Source organism: Notamacropus eugenii, chromosome 5 (genome assembly GCF_028372415.1).
Source record: "Notamacropus eugenii isolate mMacEug1 chromosome 5, mMacEug1.pri_v2, whole genome shotgun sequence".
Taxonomy (NCBI): domain Eukaryota; kingdom Metazoa; phylum Chordata; class Mammalia; order Diprotodontia; family Macropodidae; genus Notamacropus; species Notamacropus eugenii.
This window is the reverse complement of record NC_092876.1, coordinates 425,388,811-425,401,597: the sequence shown is the minus strand read 5'-3', so window position 1 is coordinate 425,401,597 and position 12,787 is coordinate 425,388,811. Positions and strand designations below refer to the sequence as shown.

The window sequence follows — 12,787 nt, the reverse complement described above, 5'->3', positions numbered from 1 at the left end:
ATGGCCATGGGAGGGGCTTGACCTATTCAGTTTTCTTCAGAGTTCTCTGAAAAAGACCCTTTAGAGTCCTCAAGCCTATGCTGTAACCTCAGGACAGGCCCAGAGACTCGGATTTGGGCATCTCCTGGAAGCAGCCAGTCATGTAACTGAGGGATCATGGATTATTGTTGTGCCACCTGTCTTCCATGTATCAGTTTAGATGGGAATGTCAAGAGTGGCATATTGACATCGTCTCTGATATCCATGTCGTGTTTCTGTATCAATATGTTCATTCCTCAGAAGCTTTTCCTATGCCCCCAGTTGCTTACCATGTAAAGTACAGACTCTGGCCTAGCATTCAGAGCCTTCTACAGTCTGTTCCTAACTTACTATTCCAGTGTTAATATTCCAAGATCTTCCCTTTGTACCAGTCAGGCTGTTTTAGTGTCTGTCCCTCAAGCACACCTTGCATTTCTCATAGCTGTGCTTTTGTACAAGGGAGGAAAGAAGGAAGGAAAGAAGGAAGAAAGGAAGGAAGGAAGGAAGGAAGGAAGGAAGGAAGGAAGGAAGGAAGGAAGGAAGGAAGGAAGGAAGGAGGGAGGTAACATTTATTGTCTCTTATGTGCCAAGCGCTCTGCCAAGTACTTTACAAATGAAGGTGGATGCTATTATTATCCTCATTGTATTTTCATTTTATACTTGAGGAAACTGTTGCAGCAGAACTTAAGTGACTTGCCCAGGTCCACACAATTAGTATAAATATGAGGAGGGATTTGAACTCAGGTCTTCCTGCCTTTATCCACTGCACCACCTAGCTGTCCTTGCCATTCTTCCTCATCCTGTGGGATTTAATCTTTTTGTCTGTCCAAATCCTACCCAACTTAAAGGCCTAGCTCGGGTTCTACTTCCTCCATGAAACCTTTCCACACCATACCACTGTCTTCCATACTCACTCTCCCAACCTTTCCCCCTCACTAACCCCCATCCCTACTCTGGTCAGTTGGGTCACCACAAGGCAGCTGACTACTTATCGCCTCAGGATCCTGGGCATAATCCTTAGGGGTTAGCTTGAATTCTCTTATGCTAGAGCTCACAATCCTTTCTTCACCTGGGTCCTTCCTTCATTGATTATTTGTTGATATCAGTTAGAAAAAGGTATTACTTATTAGGGTGAAGAAGAAAGAGGAGCAGGTTGAAAACACACTTCTCAAACTGGGCCCACACTATTCCCACAAGTGCATACGGAATCCAGGGGAAAGTGGGCACTTGAGAGCTAGTGTGGCAAAGGGCCCAGCTTCTAGAAGTCCTTTGCTCTCTTTTGTGGGAATCTCATGAAGTTCCCCTTAGATGCAATTGTAGGATTCTAAAGTGTCTTTTTGTCAGTGTGCCTAGTTTGTCCTCAGATTCCGATGTAGACACTGCCATCGGCCATTCCAGGGACACTGCTGGGATGCCCTTGGAATATCCAAAATCTAACAACTTTTTGAAGTTCATAAGATCATTTTCCAGACAAGGGGAGCAGGGAGAGGAAGAAGACAGAAGTTCCTTCTCTCTCCTTCCTCCCCAAGTGATTCCTTGACTGAAACTGCTCTCTCCAGTCTGGCCTATGACTCAAATCCAAACTTGTTTGAAATTTTAATCTAAGGTGCAAGGGGCACAATGAAGTCTCTTCAGTCAGTCTCAATACACATCCCATGTAGATGTCATTTTCACCCATAAGTTTTTACTCTTTCCAAGCTAATCGAGGATTTTTCATACCTAGTTTAATGCCTTTGGTTGATTGATTCAATAAGTGTTTTCACCAGAAAAAGGTATCAGTACTAGAGTTATCTTGTTAGTTTATTAAAGTGGGTGGGGTGATTCATTTGAACATCCCCCCCTACCTTCTCCGTATTCATACAAACAATACTCTTACAGTAATTTCTGATTTCATAGAAATTTTATTGTAGTTATCTCATGCACACTTGGCACTGAACAAATGCTGCCTTGTATTAACTTTTCATTTGTATATTGATTATTTTCCAGCTAGGAGGTCAGAGACCATCTCTCCAACTTCTTTGTATACCCTTTAATGCTTAGTACATACTCACTTAACTTTAGTGCCTTGTACATACAAATTTACTTGCTAAAAATTTTAGTGATTATTTATTGACAAGCGATCGATTTATTGATCCTGACTTATTGACATTGATTGATTGATATTGATTTTCTGAGAGATTGGGTCTTTTTGCCCTGGAAGTTTATATAGTATAATAGTAATTATAAATAACACAGCATTGAAAGGTTATAAGATTTGCCCTGAATCACATAATGAAAATATGTTCAGGAGGTCTTGTACCCATGTCTTCCTGGTTCCAGGGTCGGCTCGCTGATCATTGCACCATTACTGCTTCTTAGCTCTCTAAGAACGTTAAGTTTCTTATCAGGTGACAAGGTGCATTGTTGGAGGGAGTTTCCTCGTATTTCTATCCATGGGTTTCATGGCCAAAGAATTAATTTCCAAGTGACTAGCTTATTGGTGATGAACTTTTCTCTACTTAGCTAGACTCGTCCTCAAGAAGAAGACACCATCTCTTACTAAGACTGTATATGCAGCTTCTGTATCATAAGAGAACCTGTTCCACCAGCAGAGCTTTCAAGAACTTGAGGTTATCTTTAGGCATCTGGTTACAAAGTGCTGTGTGTGTGTGTGTGTGTGTGTGTGTGTGTGTGTGTGTGTGTGTGTGTATGTGTATGTATGTCCTTTGATTTTCACAACAACCCTGTAGGTGTAAGGTATACAGTATTATGTGTATTTTTTAAAACAATTCAATTTTACTTTATTTTCATTTCCAAATTCTCTCCTTTTCTCTGCCCTGCCCCTACTTATTGAAAAGGCAAGAAAAAAAAGCCCATTATAAATATATATGGTTGTGCAAAACAAATTCCTGAAGTAGCCCTGTGAACAAGAAAGCAAGAAAGGAAGCAAGGAAAGAAAAAAGGAAGGGAGGGAGGAAAGAAAGAAGAAAGGAAAGAAGAGAAAAAAGGAGGAAGAAAGGATAGAAAGAAAGAAAGGTGGGAAGAAGGAAAGAAGAAAAGGAAGGAAGGAAGGAAGGAAGGAAGGAAGGAAGGAAGGAAGGAAGGAAGGAAGGAAGGAAGGAAGGAAGGAAAAATATGCTGCACTTTGAGACCATTATTTCTCTAGCTGTAGGGCGATAGCATGTTTTATCATAAGTCTTTTGGAATTGTGTTTGGTTATTGTGTTGAATGATCTCCATTTTGAATAAGGAAATTGAACCCTAGAGAGGTAAAGCAAATTGCCCAAGGTGTACAGCTTTGTTGGAACCAGGAATTAAACCCAAGTCTTCTGACTCCTTGTCTGATTCTCTTTCCACTACATCTCACTGAGTAACTTATTGACACACTCTGAGGCTGTAAAGGTACTCCCAGTTTCTACTGGCTACACCCATTCCAAATCATTCTTCTATCAGGCTGTCATACCTACTATTTCTTCATTCTGTCTTTTCTAGAAGATGAAAGGAAGATTAGTCAACTCACAAGCACTGAAATATTCACAAGAATTAAAGAAATGAAGAAAGTGGGAGCTAGAAAGGACCTTAAAGGCAATGTAGTCTGACCCTTTTATTTCATAGATGAGGGATCTAGGGCTGGTGTGACAAAAGAATGACTTACTTGTTCAAGGCAGTGGATAAATGAGTGGAACTATAACCCAGGTCTCAACATTCCCAGTTCATTCCCTTTTGCTCTGATGCCATTGCCTTTTTCTTCATTGTACAGTTCACTCACAAAAGGGAATCACTTCACCCTTGATGGACTAGATGAATTTCTTTCCACTGATGCCCCTCTGCCCCAAGCTCTTTCTATGTTCCATTCGTCTCATGAAAAATGTGGTTTTTAGCATGTGAATCCCTACACAAATACCTACAACAACTCCCCTTTGCATCAAGTTTGAATTCCTACAACTAAATTCATGACCTACCTCTGCCATCTTACCTTCCACTAATTGCCCACTTTACTCCATATGCTTGTTCTGATCTTAGTTTATGGTACCTCCCAACTGGGAATACCTTTTCCCTGTTCTCTGTCTATTCAAATCTTACACATTTTTTAATACCCAACTTGTCTTATCTCCTCCATAAAACTTTTACCTGTTTTTCTATTCTACTACAACTCTCTTTCAGTGAATTCCCACAATGCTCACAATCTCTTGTATTCTTAACACTCTTATACAGTCTTATATTATTTTTAAATTACTTCATGTGTTAGACTTGTCTTCCGAACTAGATTTAAACTCCCTGAGGGCAAGGTCCATGGTTTTTTGGCTTTTTCTTTTCTCATACTTCCTTCTTGACAGTGATGTACATAGAGTAGGTAGAAAAAGCCGAGTTTGAAGACAGAAAAAACCTGGGTTTGAATTTCATCTTGAACACTAAAATCATGTGAATCTAGACCTCCTCATTAGTAAAATTAGGATAATAATACTTTTCTCACATAATGCCTGTAATACCTATCTCATATAACAATGTGAGGTGTCTAGTAATACCTATCTCACATAGTCAAATAAGATAATGTACAATACGTGCTATATAAACCTTAAAGTGTCATACAAATGTCAGTTACAATCATTATCATTATTATTAGCTATTTATAAGTATGTTTGATTGATTGAACACAAATTCCTGTGGAAAACTAACTTAAAAAGAGAAATCTTATTAAATAATTAATTCTCTTTTTCAGTGGTTTCTAGTTTTTTAACTTGAATACATGTATGTCTGCTAAGCCATATGGTTGTTAAAGCATTCTAAAATACATTAATATAATACACCAAGAATTGTCTTTGAATGAATTAATTAAGCATTAATTGAGCATTTGCTATGTACAGATTTCTGTGTGACACATTGGGGATACAAATAGAAAAATAAGACAGTACCTTCTCAAGAGCTCATATTCAAATGTCCTTTATTGATGGTGGCATTTAACCAAGTTGTCAGAAAGTTCATCAGGTGTGGAGCTCAGATTGTAGTTAAACCTACTTGGACAGGGGACAGTGTTTAATTTGGTCTGAGCTTTCTGGCAAAGCATGGAGCCATACCAAGCTTAAATCCCTGGTGTAATTCAAAACCAGCCTTATCTCTTGGGTGTTCTACAGACTGAGGTGTCTGTAGGACAGGAGCCTCAACTCTTTCCCCACTTTCTCTTCTCCCTTTATACAAAGGACACAAAAAGGATTCTTTTACATAAATTCATTATCAGGCAAGAAAGAAACGTCTGGAGAACCTCATTATCAACAGGGAATTCTTCTTCCATCTAGTCTCTGGGCTGAACATCCTGAATTACAACAGCAAACACCTTTGACAGATACATCTCCCTCATTTTTGTTCTTACATGACAATAACCGGAAAGGATAAAGTGGTTCCATACATCACAAAATTGAATGTGGAGATACTTTGTTTGAGGAGAGCCTTGAAGGAAGTTTGCCCTACTGAGTCAAACGCTTTTTTAATATAGGTTATTATTGATTCTTTATTGTCTAAGAGGACCAATGACATCACAAGGATGATCACACATCATCTTGACTTGCTCCTGAATTAAATTTAAAAGAGGCAAAACTGCACTAAGTCATCAGCCTCACTCTCTCCTCCAGAGTCATTGAAGTTCAATGGCATGACAAAATAAACCAAACAATGAAGACGATTTTGTACTCTCTAGATCATTCAGTTATGTGATTTTGAGATGTAATCTTCTGTAGAAAATTGTTTATAAAAGCATTCCTATTCCTTTTTTATATTTGCATCAAGAATGCCTTTAAAATGGGTCATTCTCATAAAAATTTTCATAGAGAGGAAAGAGGATCTGTGTCAATAACTATTAATGTTCTCTTGATCAGCTTTTTGGAGAGGGTAATCTGTGATTCCCCCCACCCCCAGTTGTTGGACTTTATGTCCTCTTATCCGTCTTAAAAATCGATCTCTTTTTGCTTCAAATATTGTAGTGCTGCCAATATGGATTTCTTCTATGTGTACTTGGTCTGGTTCAAGCTAGTCTTCCAACTGGTATTCTTGAGTATCATTTGCATCTCCATCCCCGGGGGCCTCTGAGGTATTAGTTCAAATGTGGTGGTTCCACTGAATGCTGACAGAGGTGTTCCATTTTTTTCATTTATTTGTTTTGTCATCTGAATGGATTTCCAAGGGCATCTAATATAACTCCATTTCACAGATGAGGAAAATGAAGTTGAGTAACTTCCAAAGCTCACACAGATGGTATCAGAACTGAAATCTGAACCCAAGTCTTCTGACTCCAGAGTCAGTCTATGAATTCTCTGAGGATAATCTGGTTTAATTAGATCTTTTGCCAAACTTGCAGCATTCTTTTTTTTCCCTAAGATTCTTCATTGTTTTGTGAAGCAATCACAAATCACTGGTAATCTCTCACCATCTTCTGCTGTAAAATTTTGCAGTTGAATTGATTTTCTAAACTAGTATTGCCATTGGTTGGCAGGTGCACATTTGTTGAGGATAGGGAGTGGTTTTTTTTTTCATCTTTGTACTTTAGTGCCTAGCATAGTGCTATGCACATAGTAGGTACTAATAAATATTGGATTTGGCTGGATTGGCAGGCATATAAAATGTTCGCTGGCCAAGCCAGTGTAGATCTTGTGGTGATTTCTTTACACTATTAAAAATGATTAAGAAAATGCTGAGGGTACATGTCAGTGAACAGAAAAAGACTATGTAAAAGGTAATTGTAGCTTACGTAATGAACAGAGGAAACAGAGATATTCTATGAGGAATTTGACAAAGCCCTCTCAACCAAATCAAAATATACCTTAACATACTTAGTGATTCCAGTGTAAAGAGTGGATTCACAGGAGGTAAAATTGAAAGGACCCTGCCTTTGTAGTCAGAGGTTTTCCATGTCAAAATTACCTGTGTGACCTTAATGAAAGCAGCTAGCTGGTGCAGTGGACAGAATGCTGGGTCTGAAGTCAGAAAGACTCATCTTCCTGAGTTTAAATCCAGCCTCAGATACTTACTAGTTGTCAGACCCTGGGCAAGTAACTTAACCCTGTTTGCCTCAGTTTCCTCACCTGTAAAATGAGCTAGAGAAGGAAATGGCAAACCATTCTAGTATCTTTGTCAAGAAAACCTCAAAAGGGGTCATGAAGAGTCAGACATGACTGATTAAACTGACTAAACACAAAATGAAAAGATGGAACTAAATTGGACTAAGTGCCCTTTGAAGTTTCTTCCAATTCTAGGACCCTATTCACTATATTATTTGTCCATCACGAATTTGTTGCCCTCCACAAACTTTTGTTCAGGCCATTATCTCAATTCGGAATGCTGCATCAATTGAGATAACATGTAGGTGCTTTGCAAGTCTTAAAGTGCTGTATGAATGCTAGGCAGCTATCTCCACTCTTTTCTATCTTATCCAATTCCTACTTGTTTCCCAAAGTTCATTTTTATATATCACATTTTTCATGGAGCATGTCAAACCCAACGTGACCAAAGAGGAAATAGCTTTCCCATTAAGCCCATATTTGTAGTTTCCCTATTTTTGTTAAAGGCTCCAGCTTTCTAAATACCCAGGTTTGCAACCTTGGATTCCTTCTTCACTCTCCTTTATATCCCAGCTATAATTGGTTGCCAAGTCTTGTTGATTCTACCTCCACAGTATGTCTTGCATCTATTATCTTCTCTCTTCACATAGCCTCGAGGGAGGTGAGAACTTGAAAAGACCTTAGCTTAAAAGGGCCAGGGTCTCCCCATTGCTTGCTGGGTCATCTCTAGTCATCTTGATCGATATCTGGCCACAGCACCCAGATGACTCTGGCAGACAAAGTGAGGCTGGGAACTTTGCGTAGCCCTCCCTCACTCAAATCAAAGTCAACTGCAAGTCATGGAATCATCTGCCTGATGTCATGATCCTCTTTTAGAACAAAGGACAAACCATACACAACACCCTGAATCAGACCATCATCGCTTGGATTGTCTCTCCTCATCTCCACCTTTTGAATCCTTTAACTTCTTAAATGTTACTCCTAAATAAGGCCTTTCTTGGTCCTCCCACTTCCTGAAATTACTCTGCATTTTTCCTGAACATGTTTTATATTCTTATCTACTTACATGGTGTTTTCCTCCAGCAGAAAATGTAAGCTCCTTGAGGGCAAGAACGGTTTTGTTTTAGTCATTGTAAATGCAGTGACTTGGCACATCATAGGTGCTTAATAAAAGCTTATTAAATTAAGAGAGGCTTTTTCAGAACTTGAAACTGAAATATTTGCTCTTTTCTTTTCCAAGCTAGTCTCACAACTCCTATTAACTTTTCTCAGATGAGGATTTCATTGGTGATTTCATTGGTATAGGGAACTTCCAAGTGAAGACACTCCCTCTACCAGTATAGGTTGGCATCTTCTCTGCTGGAGAATCCTCTGGAGTACTGACTGATTTTCCATCTTATCCTATGGCTCTCTTCTGTTCACTTCTTACATAGAGAAACCCTGAGCTCAGTTGCTTACTCCAGTAAGCAGCTGACAAATATGATTGCCTCACATTTGCGAATTCCTATATTCTGTTTACACATTAACATTTTCCACTCCTGTAGCTGCTTTTCAGACCTCACTGACATTTTAATATTTCTTTCTAAATCAAGAAATCCTGAAAAATTTTTTCAGAAAACATGCCCTTCTAAAAAGTCATAGTTTCCTGGAATGCAAGACTCCTCCTTGAAAAGAAATAATAACCTTTCCACTAAGCCTTTTGTTTTATTAATAGCATATCTAGTCAGGTAGAATTTGTTTTTCCCCAATAAGCATTTAAGAATAGTTCAGCTAGTTAGATGTCTAGAAAAATTGGTGACACCAGCCAGCTTGGTATGTCTTTGTCCGTGGTAGGTGCTCAAATAACGTAGACACATATAGATGAAATCATTAACACGTGGGGAGTATTATTTTTTGGACAAATATTAAATATTCAATCATAAAGAAAATTATTTTTATTGATTAAGTCAAAGAAACTAAAACTGACCCAAGTTTAAATTTTCAAATAGCAGCTGCACTTTGCCTTAAAAATACAAATCAAACTCAATTATAAATTTTCTTTAAAACTTTAATTCATTTACATTTTGAATGATTTACAAAATATCTTCCCACAAAATGAGTAATAATGGCTTACTTTCTTCTTGCTAATTCATTGCCAGTACAAAAATTTTAGTAAAATTATTCACTCATCAGTGCTTTGTATGGAATGCAGTGAAGCCCGTTGAAAGATTTAGCAATGAATCCTAGCTCAAAGTTTGTGTCCCCAAGCCTACAGAAAGGTTTACGCTGATTTTTATGACCATCCTTATTTTAATTTTAGCACATCACAGTCAGCTTTCAATGAAATAAGCCAATGGAAAAATAAAATACTAAATAATAGCTTAAAACTTCAAAAAGAAGGTAATGGACCTTAAGGGATGAGAATTCAATGCTCAGTTCTTTTTGGAGCTATCCAAGTACCCACCTCCTGCTACTGCTACCACCTTAAATGGAATTTAAGTGAATTTCATCACCACATTTATTAAGTGACTACTAAGAGCAAGGCACTGTGCTGCGTACTGGGACTATACATACGAATAATATCACAATCCTTACCCTCAGAAAATGTTTAATCTAACAGGGGGAATGTATACATGTGGGTAAAATCCAAAAGAGAATGTGATTGGGAGAGACACAAAGGACAATAAAAATTTTGAGGAATTGAGGAAGATTTCATGGAGGAGATGACACTTTCTCTAAACCTAGAAGGGAGAGAAGGCTTTCAAATGACAGAACTCCCTGGGTGTATCTGTTCAGGAACAGCCACTACAATAACCTATATAGAAAGTATAATAATATGCCAGGGAAGCTGTGATTCTGAGGTGGTCTTGCCATGAGGTTCTGTCACATATCAAAAAATCATCTGATATCTTTTAAGGAATGCTGAACCTCCCAACAAATATACCCAGGTTAGATGAGAGTCTGATGAATATCTTGTAGCCATAGTAATCAGTGGGAATCTAACTGTGGGAATCCCAAAAGCTTCAGAGACCACCCTGAGGTAGGCTCAAGCTGAGGATGCCAGATATGAAGAAGATGCCCAGGCTAACCTGAGACCACCTCCCAAGGCTCTTAGCTTCCAAAGGATGATCTGGGATGATCTGGCTAACTCTACAGATGTATTTAGTTCAATAGCAGTATTTCTGTTCAAGGTGTGTTTTCCAGTGACTGAACTTTGTACCTTTTGTGCATCCCAAAGAATTAGTCTGGAGCTGGGGATGAACAAACTACAGCCTGTGGGGCCAAATCCTTCCTCTTTAGTATAACTCATGATTTTTACATTTTTAAATAAAGTTTTATTGTATTTTAAAGTGTAAAAAAACAACAACCAACAAAACAGTTTTAGCTGGGGCCACACCAAAGCAAGCCTTGGGCTGAGTTTGGTCTTCAGTTTGCTGACCCTGGTCCAGAGAATTACAAAGGAGTCATATTTTGATGATGCTGAACTTTCTTTTCAATGGTTTTGTTAAACAAATAATATGGTGAGGGAACAATCCAAAGGAACCAAACTCAGAAGTAATAAAGAATGGGGGTAACCTTTTATACAGATGGTCTGTGGCTTTTAAGCATCCCTGAATAAACTGTCCGATGCCATTGTATTTTCCAGGGTGTGCAGATTTGCATCTTTTGGATATGTTGACACCAACAGAAAGAAAGCGACAGGGATATATCCATGAGCTACTTGTTACAGAAGAAAACTATGTCAATGACCTGCAGTTAGTCACAGAGGTAAAAGTAGCGATGGGGAGGGTGCCATTTTGGTGTTGCTTCATCGGAAATGTGGCAACCTTCTGAAATGGGGATCTCTGATTGAGAGTTGTTTGGTCAAGTGTTATACTATGTTTGAATTTTTAATGGAATAACAATTGTATAAAAGACACTGAAACCATCCTCAAGGACTTGAGATATCCTTTGGGGAAAGTAGGAAGAATTTCTCATCCTTACCTTATGGGTCTATTGCCAGGGAAGAAGCAAAGTGTTTTCTTGGAATAGTTGTAAAGCAGAAAGCAATGTCGTGCCCAGAGAACTGGGAAATTAAAAGATCTGAATTCTTATCTTTTTAATTTAATATTTCATTTTCCCCCAATTACTTGTAAAAGCAGTTTTAACATTCTTTTTTCAAATTTTGAGTTCCAAATTTTCTCCCTCCCTCCCTCTCTTTCCCACCTCATTGAGAAGGCAAGCAATTTGATGTAGGTTATACATGTGAAAAGATCTGAATTCTTGAATAAAAACACAGTGTGTTAGAACTGGAAAGAACCTTTGAGATCATCTTGTCCAACCCTCTCATTTTGCAGATGAGAAAAGCAAACATTTTCCCTCTGTCCCTCCAAGTATTTAGAACTATGGTAGAAACTTAAAAAAGTACTTAAGACCAATGGATCTGAATATAAAGAGAGTGTATGAGAGGGTATATGAAGCTGAAACAAAATGTGCTGCCTCCTTTGAATGCTAGCTTCAGTGCCTAGTTTGTGTCAAATACTTCTTGCTAATGCCTGCATTCTCTCCACCAGGGGTGGGTCACCTGCAGCCTTGAGGCCTTCTAAGTCCTTGGGTGCAGCCTTTTGACTGAGTCCAAGTTTTACAGAACAAATCCTTTTATTATTAATAATAAATAATAATGATCAATATTAAAGTTTTATTACAATTATTTTTATTTATTATTCATAATAATCCCATTTTTATTAAACTGTGAAATTTGGATTCAGTCAAAGGTCAGCACTTGAGGACCTAGAGGACAGGTTCGAGTCTGCAGGCTCCCCACCTCTACCCTACACTATCAAGTCTATTAAAAAAACCTTCAAAGGCAGCTATCATAGATAACCTCAGTTTACCTCACAGATTGCTTTACTTTATAAGAAAGTTCTTTGGGAACTCTAGTAATATTGTCCACTACTTAAACGAGATGAGATTACATCCAAGGTAGTAGATGAATGGTCAAAGTTGAATTCTCCCTAGGAATTCTTCACACACACACACACACACACACACACACACACACACACTACATATCTATATATAGTAAATATATATAATATATGTTTATTTATTACCAAATACTTTGGTCCAATGACTTCTCTCTCTCATTTAAGCTATGTGTTGCTCTTCTGGGATAATTCCAAGCCAAGGTGGTACCTACAACATAACTAACATCTAAGGCATAGTTGTGGGGAGAGGAGGGGAAGTAATTAGGTATAAAATATCTTTGTGCCAGTGACTATAATTAGTATTTTCATAAGTCCAAATCAATAATTTCCCACCTGTGCTCTCTCTAATATAAATTAGAGAATATAATGGGACATTAATGAGCTACTGACTTAGGATTTCCTAGCCTAAGGGGTCTTTGGGAAGTCCATCTTCCTGTTCACTCTCCTTGCTCCCACTCCCCCCCTCCCCCCAGGGCACTGAATACTGTAGATGGTTTCGGTGATAATTCTAGGTCCTAGCTGACACTAATACACTTTAGGCAGGTCAGTTCATTTTTCTGAAACTCATTTTCCTCATCTGTCAAAATACAGGGTTTGGTCAAAAGAGTATGGGCTCTCTGAGGACAGAGACTGTCATTTTTTTCTATTTACCTAGCATAGTGCCTGGCACATAGTAGGCAATGAATATTGATTGATTAATCGATTGGATGATCTCTAAGGTCCTCTATAATTCCAATGTTCTGTGTCTCTGTATATGAGAATCTGTCACCATGATTCAGGACATTGCCTCCCAGAT

General features: G+C 38.3%; 1 protein-coding gene across 16 annotated transcripts in view; it reads left to right on the top strand.

Annotated features, from left to right (window-relative positions):
* Positions 1–12,787, top strand: part of ITSN1 (intersectin 1) — a 279,156-nt gene that overhangs the window by 223,047 nt on the left and 43,322 nt on the right. For all 16 annotated transcript variants that reach the window (XR_011968537.1, XM_072616851.1, XM_072616849.1 and 13 more), the window contains one exon: positions 10,671–10,792. Coding sequence is in view for 15 of the 16 variants with exons in the window: in XM_072616851.1 (XP_072472952.1) it covers positions 10,671–10,792 (122 nt within the window). In the remaining variant the exon portion in view is untranslated. The remainder of the gene's footprint in view (positions 1–10,670; positions 10,793–12,787) is intronic.